The following is a 13,973-nucleotide window of genomic DNA, read 5'->3' on the forward strand; positions in this document are numbered from 1 at the left end:
CAGCCATCATTGTTGTTTGGCGGGCCCAGGCTGGATTCGAACCCACCACCTTAGGTGTATGTGGCTGGCACCTTAGCCAGTTGAGCCACAGGTGCCGAGCCTAAAAGGGCATAACTTAAGGAATTACTAATGTGCTTATATACAACAGGAGCTCTCTGGAAAGCTCAATTTGAAGGTTTGGGAGAAAGATGAATAAAAATAAAACTATGAGTGAACCTAAAAATGAATCTATGAAAGGTATTAATAGAGCCTCAAAATATAAGAGAGAGAAAAAAAGGTTATTTCTGGCTATGTTCAAAGCAAGAAGAAAAGAAGAGGATAGAGAAACAGTCTGGGGGAAAGAAGTGTTCACAGATAAACAGTGAAAAAGGAGCCAGCTTTCATCTCTCATAATAAAGAAATGGTCTCCATACTGGCCAGGACAAGCAAAAAACATGAAGGTGAAGCTGAGCCCTGAGGAGAAAAAAGGGGGAAAGGACTCTGCCCACTGGAAATGATTTCCAATGCCCCTACTCAGATGACTCTCATCCGAGGGCACTGAAGGAAGTGATGGGTCCTTTTTGATACTACATGCAAGGAGCCAGCATTCTTGTGCCTATAGCAACAATTCCACCACAAAGCTATACGGTGTTACGTTGTACATAATACTTTCTTTCTTTCTTTCTTTCTTTTTTTTTTTGCAGTTTTTGGTGGGGGCTGGGTTTGAACCTGTCACCTCTGGCATAAGGGGCCAGTGCCCTACTCCTTTGAGCCACAGGTGCTGCCCTTTTTTTTTTCTAAGACAGAGCCTCAAGCTGTTGCCCTAGGCAGAGTGCCGTAGCATCACAGCTCACAGCAACCACCAAATCCTGGGCTTAAGTGATTCTCTTGCCTCAGTCTCCCAAGTAGCTGGGACTACAGGCGCCTGCCACAACACCCAGCTATTTTTTGGTTGTAGCTGTCATTATTGTTAGGTGGGCCTGGGCTGGATTCTAACCCTCCAGCTCTATTGTATGTGGCTGGTGCCTTAGCCACATAATACTTTCTTGTGTGCTATTACTATTGACTTCAACTGAAGCTCAGAATTTAAGCCACCTGTGCCAGGTCATATAACTCTACAGAGAATAGGACCAGATCTAGACCCAGCCCATCTGACTCTGGGCTAGTGCACTTTTCACTAACCAGTGTACCTTTTTGCTGTATCTTTAGCAGAGCAATGCAAGCTATACAATATTAACAACATCGATAAACATATATATGCATATATATATAGTCACCTCTGTGAATATGTACTTAATATACAATATATATATATATATGCGCACACACACATACATATTGTGCATCTGTAGCAAGATGAATACTGCTAACCAAAAAGTGCTGGTGAAATATCTGTCCAACAACTATAGGACTCTGGCTTTTCAGTCCTCCAATCTCATTTAACCTTCAGACCTTCCCCAGGAAGGAGTTACAGTTGAGGACCAGAGGCTTTTGGCATTAAGTAACTTGCTTAGGGTCACTGGTGACTGATACAGTAAAGGTTTACATGTATTGAAATCTACTATAGCTCCAAACTCCACGTTCTTACCAGTACAACTGGCTACTACTCTAAATGTTTTGTTTTGTTTTGTTTTGTTTTTGAGACAGTCTCACTATGTTACCCTCGGTAGAGTGCTGTGGCATCATAGCTCACAGCAACCTCCAACTCTTGACAATTGCTTAAGCAATTGTCTTGCCTTAGCCTCCCAAGTAGCTGGGACTACAGGCACCTGCCACAATGCCCAGCTATATTTTTTGTTGCAGTTGTCATCACTGTTTAGCTGGCCCAGGCTGGGTTTGAATCTGCCAGCCTCAGTGTATGTGGCCGGTGCCGTAACCACTGTAATACAGGTGGTGAACCTGCTTTTGGTTTCTTTTTTAAGACACACTCTTGCTCTGTTGCCTGGGCGACAGTGCCATGCTCTCAGCCTAGCTCACAGCAACCTCAAACTCCTGGGCTCAAGAGATCATCCTGCCTCAGCTTCCCAAGTAACTGAGATTACAGGTATGTGCATTGCACTTGGCTATTTTTTCTATTTTTAGTAGAGATGGGGTCTTGCTCTTGCTCAGACTAGTCTCAAACTCCTGAGTTCAAGGGATCCTCCCAGCTCTGATTCACAGAGTACTAGGATTACAGGTATGGGACACTGTGTCCAGCCTACCCTAAATGTTTATCAAGGTCTATGCTATGAAAGGCAGGGTAACCCTTTATTGGGGTGTCATGGCGGGCACTTGTACACTTGTAGTCTCAGCTCCTTGGAAGGCTGAGGCAAGAGGATCTTTGAGCCCAAGAGTTTGAGGTTACTGTGAGATATAGCGATACCTTGGCATTCTACCCAGGGCATCAGAGTGAGACTCTGTCTTTAAAAAAAAAAAAAAAAAAGGATAGGTAACCCAAATATAATGAATAGTCAGTGGCTCTGTTGAGTCCTGAGATGTTTGATGTTCCAAATACATTTTCATAGTAAGGTCTACAATCATGTTAACAGAAGCAAAGCCATTCTCTCTTTTATTACCTTGTTTTAAATTTATGGCAAGAAGTACTGAGGTTCTGAGCCTAGCAGTAGGGATGAACACAAAAAGTATCTGAATATATTGTGATTCGTAAAGGGGTTCAAAGACTACCATAATCCCTGGGGCAAATGAACCTCCCTCTAATAAAGAATAGGCTAGGGGACTGGTAAGATGAAGGCGAAGGCGAAGGAAAGGGAGAAGCGCGGGGGGAAATGGAGCCCTTCCCAAGTTCTCCTTTATCATCTCCAGGATCTATCTCCTGTATAGTCACTAGTTATGGCTTCAGAGAGGAACAAAGAAAGCAATTCCCATGCAGATGAGAACCTAAGGCTCTTCAGTTATGTTTATTGCCAATGATGGGTGCAACTGCAGTCTCAGTGTAATAGAATCTGGTATACCAGATTCCTAAATACTATGAATACATGAACAAGTAAATCTACCAGCGACAGCAGCAGCAGGTGAAAGAACCCTGCAAGGAGCACCACGTGTTATTTCAGCAAAGGTTTGTCAAACATCTATGACCGAATGGGCAAGTACTGGGGATCAGGCAGAGAATTAGAAGGGGACAGCAGTTATTTGGCTTGAATGACTGCCACCATGTCTGATCTTGCCATTTTAAAAGAAATCACAAGTTCAACATTTTTTGTATACTCCTACACATTTAAATGTTAATCCAAATTTGCTTGTTTGTTTTAAGAGCACTATGTAGGTCAAGCACGTCACTAGCTCTCAACCTTAATACACTGTTAATACACTGTTAGTGTCATCTTTTGAACAGCACTAGTTTGGTATGCTAAATTCTGCAGGGTTATTTTCATAAGTGTAACATCACTCTGGGGATGAGTGAGGCAGAAGATTCATTAATGCCTTAAATACCAAGGCTGTTCTCTTTTCCAGGCAGCCTAGATGGACTCGTGGACCAATGCCAGGAGAGGTAGAGCTGCTTCCTTATGATCACAAAGTGCTTTTCTTCCTGGGGGCCAACAACACAAACTTCATTTCTTTTGCAATAACAATTGCACCCTAAGTAGTTGCTTACCCGTTTGTCAATGTCATTATGCTGGAGTTGCACAAAGCGAGCACTGATGGCCGCAATGTAACTCTGCTGATTGGAGAATGCCACACGGCCAGCACCTTTGGGATACTTCAGCTCTGGGTCTGTATCAATGCCAGCATAGCAGACGCCACCATACAAACGGTCCATGATCATTGCCAATTCAACTGCAAGAAAATAAACACAGATATGTATAAATATTTGGGAGGTATTCTTGCCCAAGAGAAGGAAGAATTATTTAGAGAACATGCAATATAATTAAGAAAAGGAAAACCCATTTTAAAAATCATGAAGAATGTCCACGCCAGCCTTACAATTCAAGCAGGGGAGCTCCTCACAGGATGTTTTAAAATGAAATAAAAATAAAAAAGAATTAACAACTTACAAACATACACATGAACATCAGAACTTTAGCAATGGTATAGAAAAAAATGATCTGTCAATAATCCTCCTATCCTAGTTTCTAACTGCTTAGTCCAGTGGAATAGGTCCTGGGTAGGCAAAGCATTTCATGATCTCCTAACAAGTTAATAAGAAACAGTCCTACTTACTGAGTAATTACAAATGTCATATTACTATGTTGTAGGACTAAGTTATAGTTATAGTTTATTCACAACCTTAAAGTAAATATACACAATTTAAAAATGATTAAGATTTTAAAGAGTATATTCTATCCCAACTGAGTAATCTCCATACTAACCACTGCCACTGAATTCTAAATAATAATACTAGTAATGATAATAGCAGCAATGAACATTTACTGAGCACTTACAACGTGCCACAAAGCACCAAGCTGCTACACAAGAAGAAAAAACATACCCACCCTGAACCCTGCACCAGACCCAGAGACCTGATCTGTACTTCTTGCCATATTTCTTCCAAATACGCCTTTATATTGGTAAACGTGTATTTATAAAACAACTGAAGAGACGGCGTTTGGAAATTGGGCCATTCCAAAGGTCTAATATTTGAAAGTCATCTCTACCATAAAACACCATGGAGAGACAGGTAGCACTTACCTGCATGCCAGATTGCCTGGGGATAATTGTTACTTGACGTTGAACAGCACCGCCTCTAGATATGACCATTTCTTCCTGGCTACTCACACAAAAGTCCAAAGGACTCAGCTCTACCCCAGGGGAGCAAACCAAGAACATGCGGTATTTGGAAAGGAGAGGATGGGGAAGATAGATGATGACCTGAGCCACAGCCAATGCTAAAGACTGTCACACAGTGGAGTGCCACAGAAAATCAGTACCTGAGGAAAAGGAAAGCCATGTAGCCTGGTGAGGTCAGGGAATTAACTTACAGCAGATGCAAGGGCTGAAGGGCTGAATAGTATAAGGACCCCGCCAGACCTCTACAAACAGAAGGAGAGCCAAGTATTCTAGTTTCTGTAATGTGAAACTGCTGAGGCAGTCAGAAAAATCACGTTGGCATGTCAGAAGGGCTATCTTTCTGCTATTTCACAATATTTTTCCATACCAAACTGCCTAATACTGGTGATAGTTTTTCTAAGTGCCTATTTTTAAAAGGAAGAATGACCTGCAACCAACAGGTAATTTCCAGAAGGTGAGAAAATGAGATAGCAATAATTAAGCCTGAGAGTAAACGCAACCAAATATAGAGCAACAGAAAGCCGTCGTGGTCAGAATTACTCAGTCTTATCAGCAAAGGGTGCACCGTCTATTATAGACAGGTAGACTCTGACTGCAGTATCTACGCAGAATCCGGGGATGACATTTCTTCACACAGTGCAACAAGAATCCCGCACATATCCTAAACATCAGAGCTCAGTCTGATGATCTCCTTATAGGGCCAATGTTACTGCAGTAACGGAAACCATGAAACTGAAGGTAGAATTAACTGTTATTTGCAGTCATTAATGAATTTCCCTTATTGGTTGAATGGGCTTAGTAAATTAAGCAACCTTAGGACCCTATAAACTAAATACTAATTTTTCAAAGACCAAGCTTCCTCTGTCATGTAATAAGAGAGAGAATACATTCTGAGCCAGGGGAGTGGCCAGAAGAGAGGAACAAAGAACTCAATGGCCCTTGTCTTCCACTGTATGAAGGACCCAAAAAGCATATGATTTAGAAAGAAGACACATGAGTTGCAAGCTTGCAGCTGCAGCTAAGGAGGAGAGTTCAACCCCAGGTTCTTCTATACCAGCAGTTCTCAACTTGTGGGTTGCGATCCCTTTGTAACAATGAAAATACATCACGGCATTAGGAAGGTTGAGAACCACTGTTCTATACCATAGTGGTCTCTAAAGAACTATCTTCAGGATCTTCTGATTTCAAAGAAGCACAAGCACAAGCATTCTATTCTTTGTGAGATTATCTGTTAGAAAAATCACCTTCATGTGCCTGAGATTAGATCATGACTGATGTTGCTGGCAGTTAAAAGAAGCACTTTTTTTTTTTTTTAGATGGAGCCTCAAGCTATCCCCCTGTGTAGAGTGCCATGGCATCACAGCTCACAGCAACCTCCAACTCCTGGGCTCAAGCGAGTCTCCTGCCTCAGCCTCCCAAGTAGCTGGGACTACAGGCGCCCGCCACAACGCCTGGCCATTTTTTGGTTGCAGCCATCATTGTTGTTTGGCGGGCCCGGGCTGGGGATTTGAACCCGCCACCTTAGGTGTATGTGGCTGGCACCTTAGCCGCTTGAGCCACAGGCGCCGAGCCAAATGAAGCACTTTTGATAAGAAGCAGAAACCTTCACCCATGTATACTTTTATGAAAACTAATTATAAATAAACCATTTCCATTGATGAGCTAATATACAGTCATTTTCTTGACCATCAAAAAGTCTGCAGATATTTGAGCCAATTAAGCCTTTGTTGAGAAGCTAGAAGAAACCAAGGAAGAATTTTGGGGGACGAAGAATATGAAAATTTCCCATCTTTCTCTCTACTCTAATCTGTATTTTAACTACCTGTGATCACCTTTGAAGAGAAGTAAATAACAGTTAAACAACTGATGCTTCCATTTGGTTTTTTACTAATCAGTAAGTCTTCATTCAGCATACTTCCTGAAGGCTGAACTCATACTGCATGCATGCTCAAACACCAGAGGGATGTCATTTAAGTACTAAAGTGTTTCTGATTATTGAGAAAAGTAACCACTTTTTTCAATAATTTTAATGCTATAAAAACAGATTTAAAAATAACTTATTCACCCACTACTGTAGAGATAACTAAAAGAAATACCAGAGCATCCTTCAGTTCTATAAATTTCCAATCTGAAATTTCTTTTTTAAATCTAGAAGATAAATTTATCTAGTTATTTCAGAATGCATAACTCATTTCATAAAGAGAGATGAGATTTTAAAGGATTCTCTAGAATGAATACGATAAGTTAATATAGGAAAAATCACGTAAAGGCCCTTCTTGTGATGGGAGAAAACTGGAAAAGAGGGGCCATAATTTTGACTATTTGAAGGGAGAAGAGAAAAACAAAAGAAAAGTAGTAAAGATCTAGCAAGAGTCAACTAAAAACTTCATGGATCAAGATATTGATGATATTTAGATACCTGTATCTACATAGATATAGATGCTATAGCATTATCTACGATGTCTGGGATCAATTTATCAAAAATGCATCTCATCCATTGCCAATCATTATGGTGGGTGCCTATAGTCCCAGCTACTTGGGAGGCTGTGACAACAGGATTTCTTGAGCCCAAGAATTTGAGGTTGCTATGAGCTATGATGCCTCATCACTCTACCTAGGGTGACAGAGTGAGACTCTGTCTCAAAAAAAAGAAAAAAAAAAGCATCTCATCCAGAGAATGTAGTAAAACCACCTATTAAGACTATGATAGTGGAATCCTCCTTCTAAACCATACTCAGCAGAGGGCAAAGACAAAGTACCTGCTAGGAACATGTTCTAAACATTTAACCTGAGGAAGATGAGGGTATCAGAACAGTGCATGCAGGTGAAGGAGTCTGGAGTTCACAAAGAGCTGACAGCAGGCTTAGAATCCACAAGGAAGTCAGGACTTGTCCGAACACTTTTTTTTTCCCCTCCAGTGCACACAGTGTTCACAGGGTCTCTGTGGTCACCACAGGGGTGGGAAATTAGCAGGTTTGGTAGCTTTATCTAAGCGCATACTATAGTACTTTAGAGATGTTCTGTGCTCCTGGACAACTCAACATCTCATGAACAACTTCCATGGTGGCAGCAACACCACTATGAGTCTAATACACATGCTGGCTCTTGTGATGAGCTTCGCTGTGCCATACACGAGAGAGAGAAACAAGAACGCTGCAGCTATGTGGAGCACACAGCATCCCCACAAAACCCCCTGCACTGTGGAGACCAAGCCAGTGAAGTTGAATCTAAATCCCAATTATGGTTCCTGCCCCCGATTCCTGCTTCAGATTCTTCACAGAGATCTGAAAGGGTATTTAGTTTACCTGAGAGGAAATCAAGATGACTTCCCCACCCTGCTTCACCCTAGGGTCCTATTCATGTCATTTAATTACATTTCAAACCCAGCCCTTAGGGCAACGCCCAAGTGAGAGCCAAAAGGGGTGGAGTAGGAATATCAACACATTCACCTTCACAGATTCTAAACTGGGAATATAGAATTCACATTTCTTCTCTTTGGAAATAAGGATGAAATAAATAGAAAAGAGGCACAGGGCACCTTGGGATGACAAAGGGGTTTGGACTTCTGAGAGGAAGGTTTACCACAATTGTCAAGTTGGCTCACATGGGCAGTTTACACACTTTAAGTGGAGGAAATGTGCTCATAAGCTTCTGCTCTGCATCTGATATTGGGAAGTCAAGAATATTTTCAAATAGATGGATGAATGACTAACTAAATCAGATAGAGTGCTTAATTTGATTAAATAGGTCTGGTACCAAGCTGACTGTTACTGAAACACCACCTCATATCTCAGCTTGATAAAGTAGCTTCCTTTTGTGCAAAGAGCTCCAAACTTGAAGTCTGGAGATCTATCTAAGCACAAATCTTGCCTTTTTACTTATTGTGGCCTTAGACCATCTCTAAAATGCAAAGTCTAACACTTAATCTCACAGGGTAATCATGAGAATTGAATACATGTGACAGCTGTGAGCACACTACTGTGGGTAGAGTGGCACTCTCATGTTTAGTTCTGTCCAGTAGTTGGTTTTCCCCTATTCATAAACCTTTTTTTAGCACGAAGTTGGCCTGGTTTCTGCCCTATAAGCACCAATTCATCCCATTCTTACTTGGCGAAGGTTTGTTTTGGGGGGGTAGAGAGAATACTAATACACACTAACATTAGAAAATAGTCCTAAAGGCAATGCAGTTAATCAAGTCAATATGCCAAATCTGGAGTTTATAAGCCAACTCACACTGAACTTGGGACTCGATGAAAAAGCTTCTACTGCTGAAAAATGTGATAAAGGATAATTTTTGTCTGCTACTATTTCATAAGACAAAAGGATACAGTTATAATACTTCTACTTCCTAAGTCACAAATCAGGATGTGATTCCTAATACAAGCGAACTACCAAATTTTATGTAGAATGTTTGAAATAAATGATCTTATAAAGATTAAGAAATATGATCTCCAGATATATGCCATATGTCACTGAATATTTACCTTAAAAGTTTTTTTCTCACATAGAAAAGCCATCCTCATAACAGCAGGTAGGAGAGGGCAGAGAAGGAAATTTTAGGATCCCTCACAGCATATTAGTAGGAGAGACAAAGAAAGGAATCATCAGAGCAATAGTTGGTAAAGACAGAAGCCCTAAAGATAAGCAAGCAAATGGTAGGCTTCAGGGGCTTAGATGAGCAATTTCAAGACTAATCTGCTCGGCAGAGCCTGCTCTGATAAACTGCCAGAAGGAAGACATGAGACAGAAGAACAGCCTGTGTGCCTCTACTCACAGAGAAAGACAGGGTTTTTTAAGCCTGATCAAGGTTAGAAGTGAATAGATCCCCAAGTCTGGTCACTGAGGCAGTCTTCAAATCAAATGCTTAAGCCAAGAAGTTGGGGTCAGAGAAGTACTCACTGTTAATAAACTGGGAAACAGACAATTCTCTGCTTTTTTCTGGTGGTCTCATAACTCTCTAGCCTGGCATTTATTTCTGTTAGAGTGAAGAGATGTGCATTTTAGAGAAGTCCTAATGCCACAGGCATGTGTCACAGGGCTATTTCTGTATGGAAATTCAGAAAGACATGTTGCTTATGTAATATAGGCAGTCCCCAGGTTACCAATGAGACAGATTCTGTAGGCTTGTTCTTAAGTTGAATCTGTATATACACTGGAACAGGTACATTTACCTATTACCTATAATAGCCTCCATTCACAAGTATGAGTCATAAACCAGTCGGATGTTTGTAATTCAAGGACTTACTGTAATAGCCTCTGTTCCTAAGTATGGGTTACATATAAGTCAAATGTTTGTAGCTCAGGGACTGTCTATTACATGAATGTACAATGATAACATGCTTTTGTTCTTCCAGGTAGGTAGCAGGTGGAGAACCAGACAAATTGTCCATTTCCTTGAGCTTACTGCCTGAAGAATATACTAACGATAGCCACATGGTGGCATGGTAAGTCTACCTGTCGCCTTTGGGAGCACGGGGTAGGATGAGGGAGGGAGTAGAAAGAAAAGACCTAAAAGTAAAGTGTTGAAAACCACTGGGAGACTTCAGGCAAACCATCCTTGCCTTGCTGTTGTCACTGATGGGAGTGATGGAAAGAAGGGACAAGAGGCCAGGTGCAATAGCTCATGCCTGTAATCCTAGCACTCTGGGAAGCTGAGGTGGGAGGATTGCTTGAGCTCAGGAGCTGCTTGAGACCAGCCTAAGTAATAGTGAGACCCTATTTCTACTAACAATGAAAAAAAATAATTGAGGCAAGAGAATCACTTGAGCCCAAGAGTTTGAGGTTGCTGTGAGCTATGATACCACTATGGCACTCTACTGAGGGCGACAAAGTGAGACTCTGTCTCAAAAAAAAAAGAAGGGACAAGAGACAGTAGGAATGCGTATTATCTGACCTAGAGAAACCCACCAACCTCCTCACCTCACTCTATCAGGTGATGAGTAAACTCATCTAGATTTTACACGGATAGTTTCCCATTTTCAGGTTTATTTTTATAGAACCGTGATTTTTTCTATCATGAAATTGAGAAGGTTTGTCAAAAGACCAGATAGACCAATCTAAACTCAATCAAGATAATACTGCTTTTGCAGTATTGGTTGCCTTTTTTTCTTCAGGGCTTAGTGTAGTTCTGGAATTGGTTGCCTTTTTTCTTTAGGAGTTAGTGTAGTTTAGAGGAATAAGAACTGTATTTAGAATAACTATTAGTGATAATGGCCCCCATCTTACAATGAGGAAATATCAAATATAAAAACTTCACAAAATTCTTCATAAGGAATAATTATTTGATAATATTTTAGTCACTGTAACATGGTAAAGAATGATTTTGACCCAGGATAAGGTAAAAATCTACTTAGCATCTAAAATTTTACTATTGAATGGGGTAAATAGTGCTTAAAATAGTTTTAAGATTTTCCAGAGGTCTGTAACTACAATACTCTTCTGTAGAGAATAAAAAATGATCTCAAGTATTTTAAACTTAAATTTGAGAATCATGTTATAGAATATAATTTAGCTTCCAATTAATTCTGAGTTAGCCCACTTTTTTGTTTTTGTTTTTGAGAGAAGGTCTTGCTCTGCTGGCCAGGCTAGAGTGTTGTGGCATTATCATAGTTCACAGCAACTTCAAATTCTTGGGCTCAAGCAATCCTCCTGTCTTGGGCTCCAGCAATCCTCCTGGTGCCCTCCACACAAACAGCTGGGATTAAGGGTGGGCACCATGACATCCAGCTAATTTTTCTTTTTGGAGAGAAAAAAGGTCTCTCTCTATTTGCCCAAGCTGGAGTACAGTGGTGCTATCATAATTTATTGCAACCTCAAATGCCTGGGCTCAAGCAGTCCTCCAGCTTTAACCTCCCAAGTAGCCAGGACTAAGAGTACAAACCACAACACCCAGCTAATTTCTTTTTCTCCCTTCCTTTCCTTCCCTTTCCTCCCTTCCTCCTTCTCTTTTTTTCCTTCTTTCTTTTCTTTCTTTCTTTTTCTTGTAGAGATGGAGTCTCACTACATTTCTCAGGCTGGTTTCAAACTCCTGACCTCTAGCAATCCTCCAGCCTTGGCCTCCCAAAGATGGAGCATCCCACCTAGGCTCACACCTGTTATCTCAAGTGTGAGCCACTATGGTCAGCCTCTGAGTTAGCATTCTGTGAACACATTTCTTGTTTCCTTCTGTTCTGAAATCTTTGACTTTTTACATGTGATGACCAGTTTAACATGATGGTGGGATGTTCACTCAGTTTGACATGATGCTAGGAGTAAAGTGGTTGCTCAATAAATGCTTATTGTTCAAGTGAACTGCACTATATTCAACTTAAGATTCTCTAACAAGGTCAAAAAGAAGTCTGTTAAAAATGGTCTTCTATGTGTGGTGCTTGTGGCTCAGTCAGTAGGGCGCTGGCCCCTTATACTGAGGGTGGTGGGTTTGAACCCAGCCCCAATCAAACTGCAACAAAAAAATAGCCGAGTGTTATGGCAGGTGCCTGTAGTTTCAGCTACTCAGGAGGCTGAGGCAAGAGAATCACCTAAGCCCAAGAGCTGGAGGTTGCTGTGAGCTGTGACGACACAGTACTCTACTGAGGGCGACAAAGTGAGACTCTGTCTCTAAAAATAAATAATATAATAATAGGAGAAAATTTAAAGAAAAAAAAGTCTCCTATTCCAAGGCACACTCCATTTCACAAAGCTCAGTGTATTCCAGAGAAACCCAATTCTATGCATATGGATAAAAGCTGCAAATGTTAGCTTTTTTTGTCAGATTACATGGTCTCTAATCTGGAAGTCTTGGGATAGATAATAAAATTATAAGACACTAACATAGATTATGCAGTCATTTAGAAACTAGCTACACTTATGGAAGTGTTAAGATATTTCCATTATATCCAAGGGGGGATATTTCCATTAAATCAAGTGATTTTAAATTACTGCCCATATAAATACAAAAGCAAAACAATTATAAAGCAAAAAAAAAATTAGCTTAGTTAAAAAAAATTGAGAACATCAAGAATTGTGAAAAGTATTACTATCTAAGACAGGGAACACAAAAATCCCATTTCTGACTAAATAACTAAATATAATTCTTGTTTAATACTAGAACTTGCAGTATCTTGCAGACATAGAATATTAAGGAATTTGATTTTATGCCTGTGTTCCTTTTTTGTGGTGTCAGTGTGATCATACATAATATGTGAAAAATAGATCTTCACTGTATAGAAGAAAAATGATACAGAGGCCCTTGCCTACCCTTCCAAATCATTACAACAGTAAGAATAAATAATAATACAAAATAGAATTTAGTTTATAAAATGGTACATCTGGGACTTAGAAATAGACAAGAAGTTAAAGCCAGCTCTGTTATTTTATGACAATAGGACTTTTTCTTGCAGACAATTTTTTCAGATTCCTATCCAGGAAAAAAAAATGAGAGGCTACAATATTAAAACTAGTCTGAGCTTGCAGCTAGTTGCAAAAAGGAATAGCTAGAATACTAGCAATGAATGTCTATTTGTAAGATATCAAAGAGGATTTTTGTCCCTCTCCAATCTTAGACATTATATTAATTAGAAAAGTCAGGAATATTCCACAATTACCCTACCAACAATTTTTTTTAAAAAGCAGTTTAGAATCAAAGGGCTACATATGCCTTCATCGCATAATGTTGCTCACGTCTGAATAAGCCCTTCTTAGACTTTATTCGCTGACAGCAGATAAAGGGAAGCATTTCTGCTGCTTTGCTTTCCATCTTTCGTTTGGCACAGTTTTCCATTAGAATGAAAATAAGACCCAACAATACCTGACTTTCTGAAATACTGTAAAAACTATGTAACCTGTATAAACTCCATAGTCATAATTAGTATGCTTAAAAGTCCTTCAATATGGAATTCTGAATATATCTTTATACAGATCAAAAGTTATCTTTTAAACGCAGATTGGAGTTGGGATTTGAATAACTATATTAGAAATGTTGAAGAGGGTTCAGAATTAAGAAGTCAAACTATATTAGAAATGCTGAAGAGGGTTCATGGGCGGCGCCTGTGGTTCAGGGGGTAGGGCACCGCCAGCCCCATATACCGAGGGTGGCCAGTTTGATCCTGGCCCAGGCCAAATTGCAACAAAAAAATAGCCCAGCATTGTGGTGGGCGCCTATAGTCCCAGCTACTTGGGAGTCTGAGGCAAGAGAATCACTTAAGCTCAGGAGTTGGAGGTTGCTGTGAGCTGTGATGCATGGCACTCTACCGAAGGCGATAAAGTGAGACTCTGTCTCAAAAAAAAAAAAA

The 13,973-nt window shown here is 40.3% G+C and overlaps 1 protein-coding gene across 3 annotated transcripts in view; it reads right to left on the reverse strand.

Moving 5' to 3' along the window:
* CPEB3 (cytoplasmic polyadenylation element binding protein 3) overlaps positions 1-13,973 on the reverse strand; it is a 187,718-nt gene that overhangs the window by 26,589 nt on the left and 147,156 nt on the right. For all 3 annotated transcript variants that reach the window (XM_012801395.2, XM_023509502.1, XM_023509504.1), the window contains one exon: positions 3,572-3,753. In XM_012801395.2, the coding sequence (XP_012656849.2) occupies positions 3,572-3,753 (182 nt within the window). The remainder of the gene's footprint in view (positions 1-3,571; positions 3,754-13,973) is intronic.

Source organism: Otolemur garnettii, unplaced genomic scaffold, assembly GCF_000181295.1.
Source record: "Otolemur garnettii isolate 467f Iridium unplaced genomic scaffold, OtoGar3 scaffold00008, whole genome shotgun sequence".
Classification (NCBI taxonomy): Eukaryota; Metazoa; Chordata; class Mammalia; order Primates; family Galagidae; genus Otolemur; species Otolemur garnettii.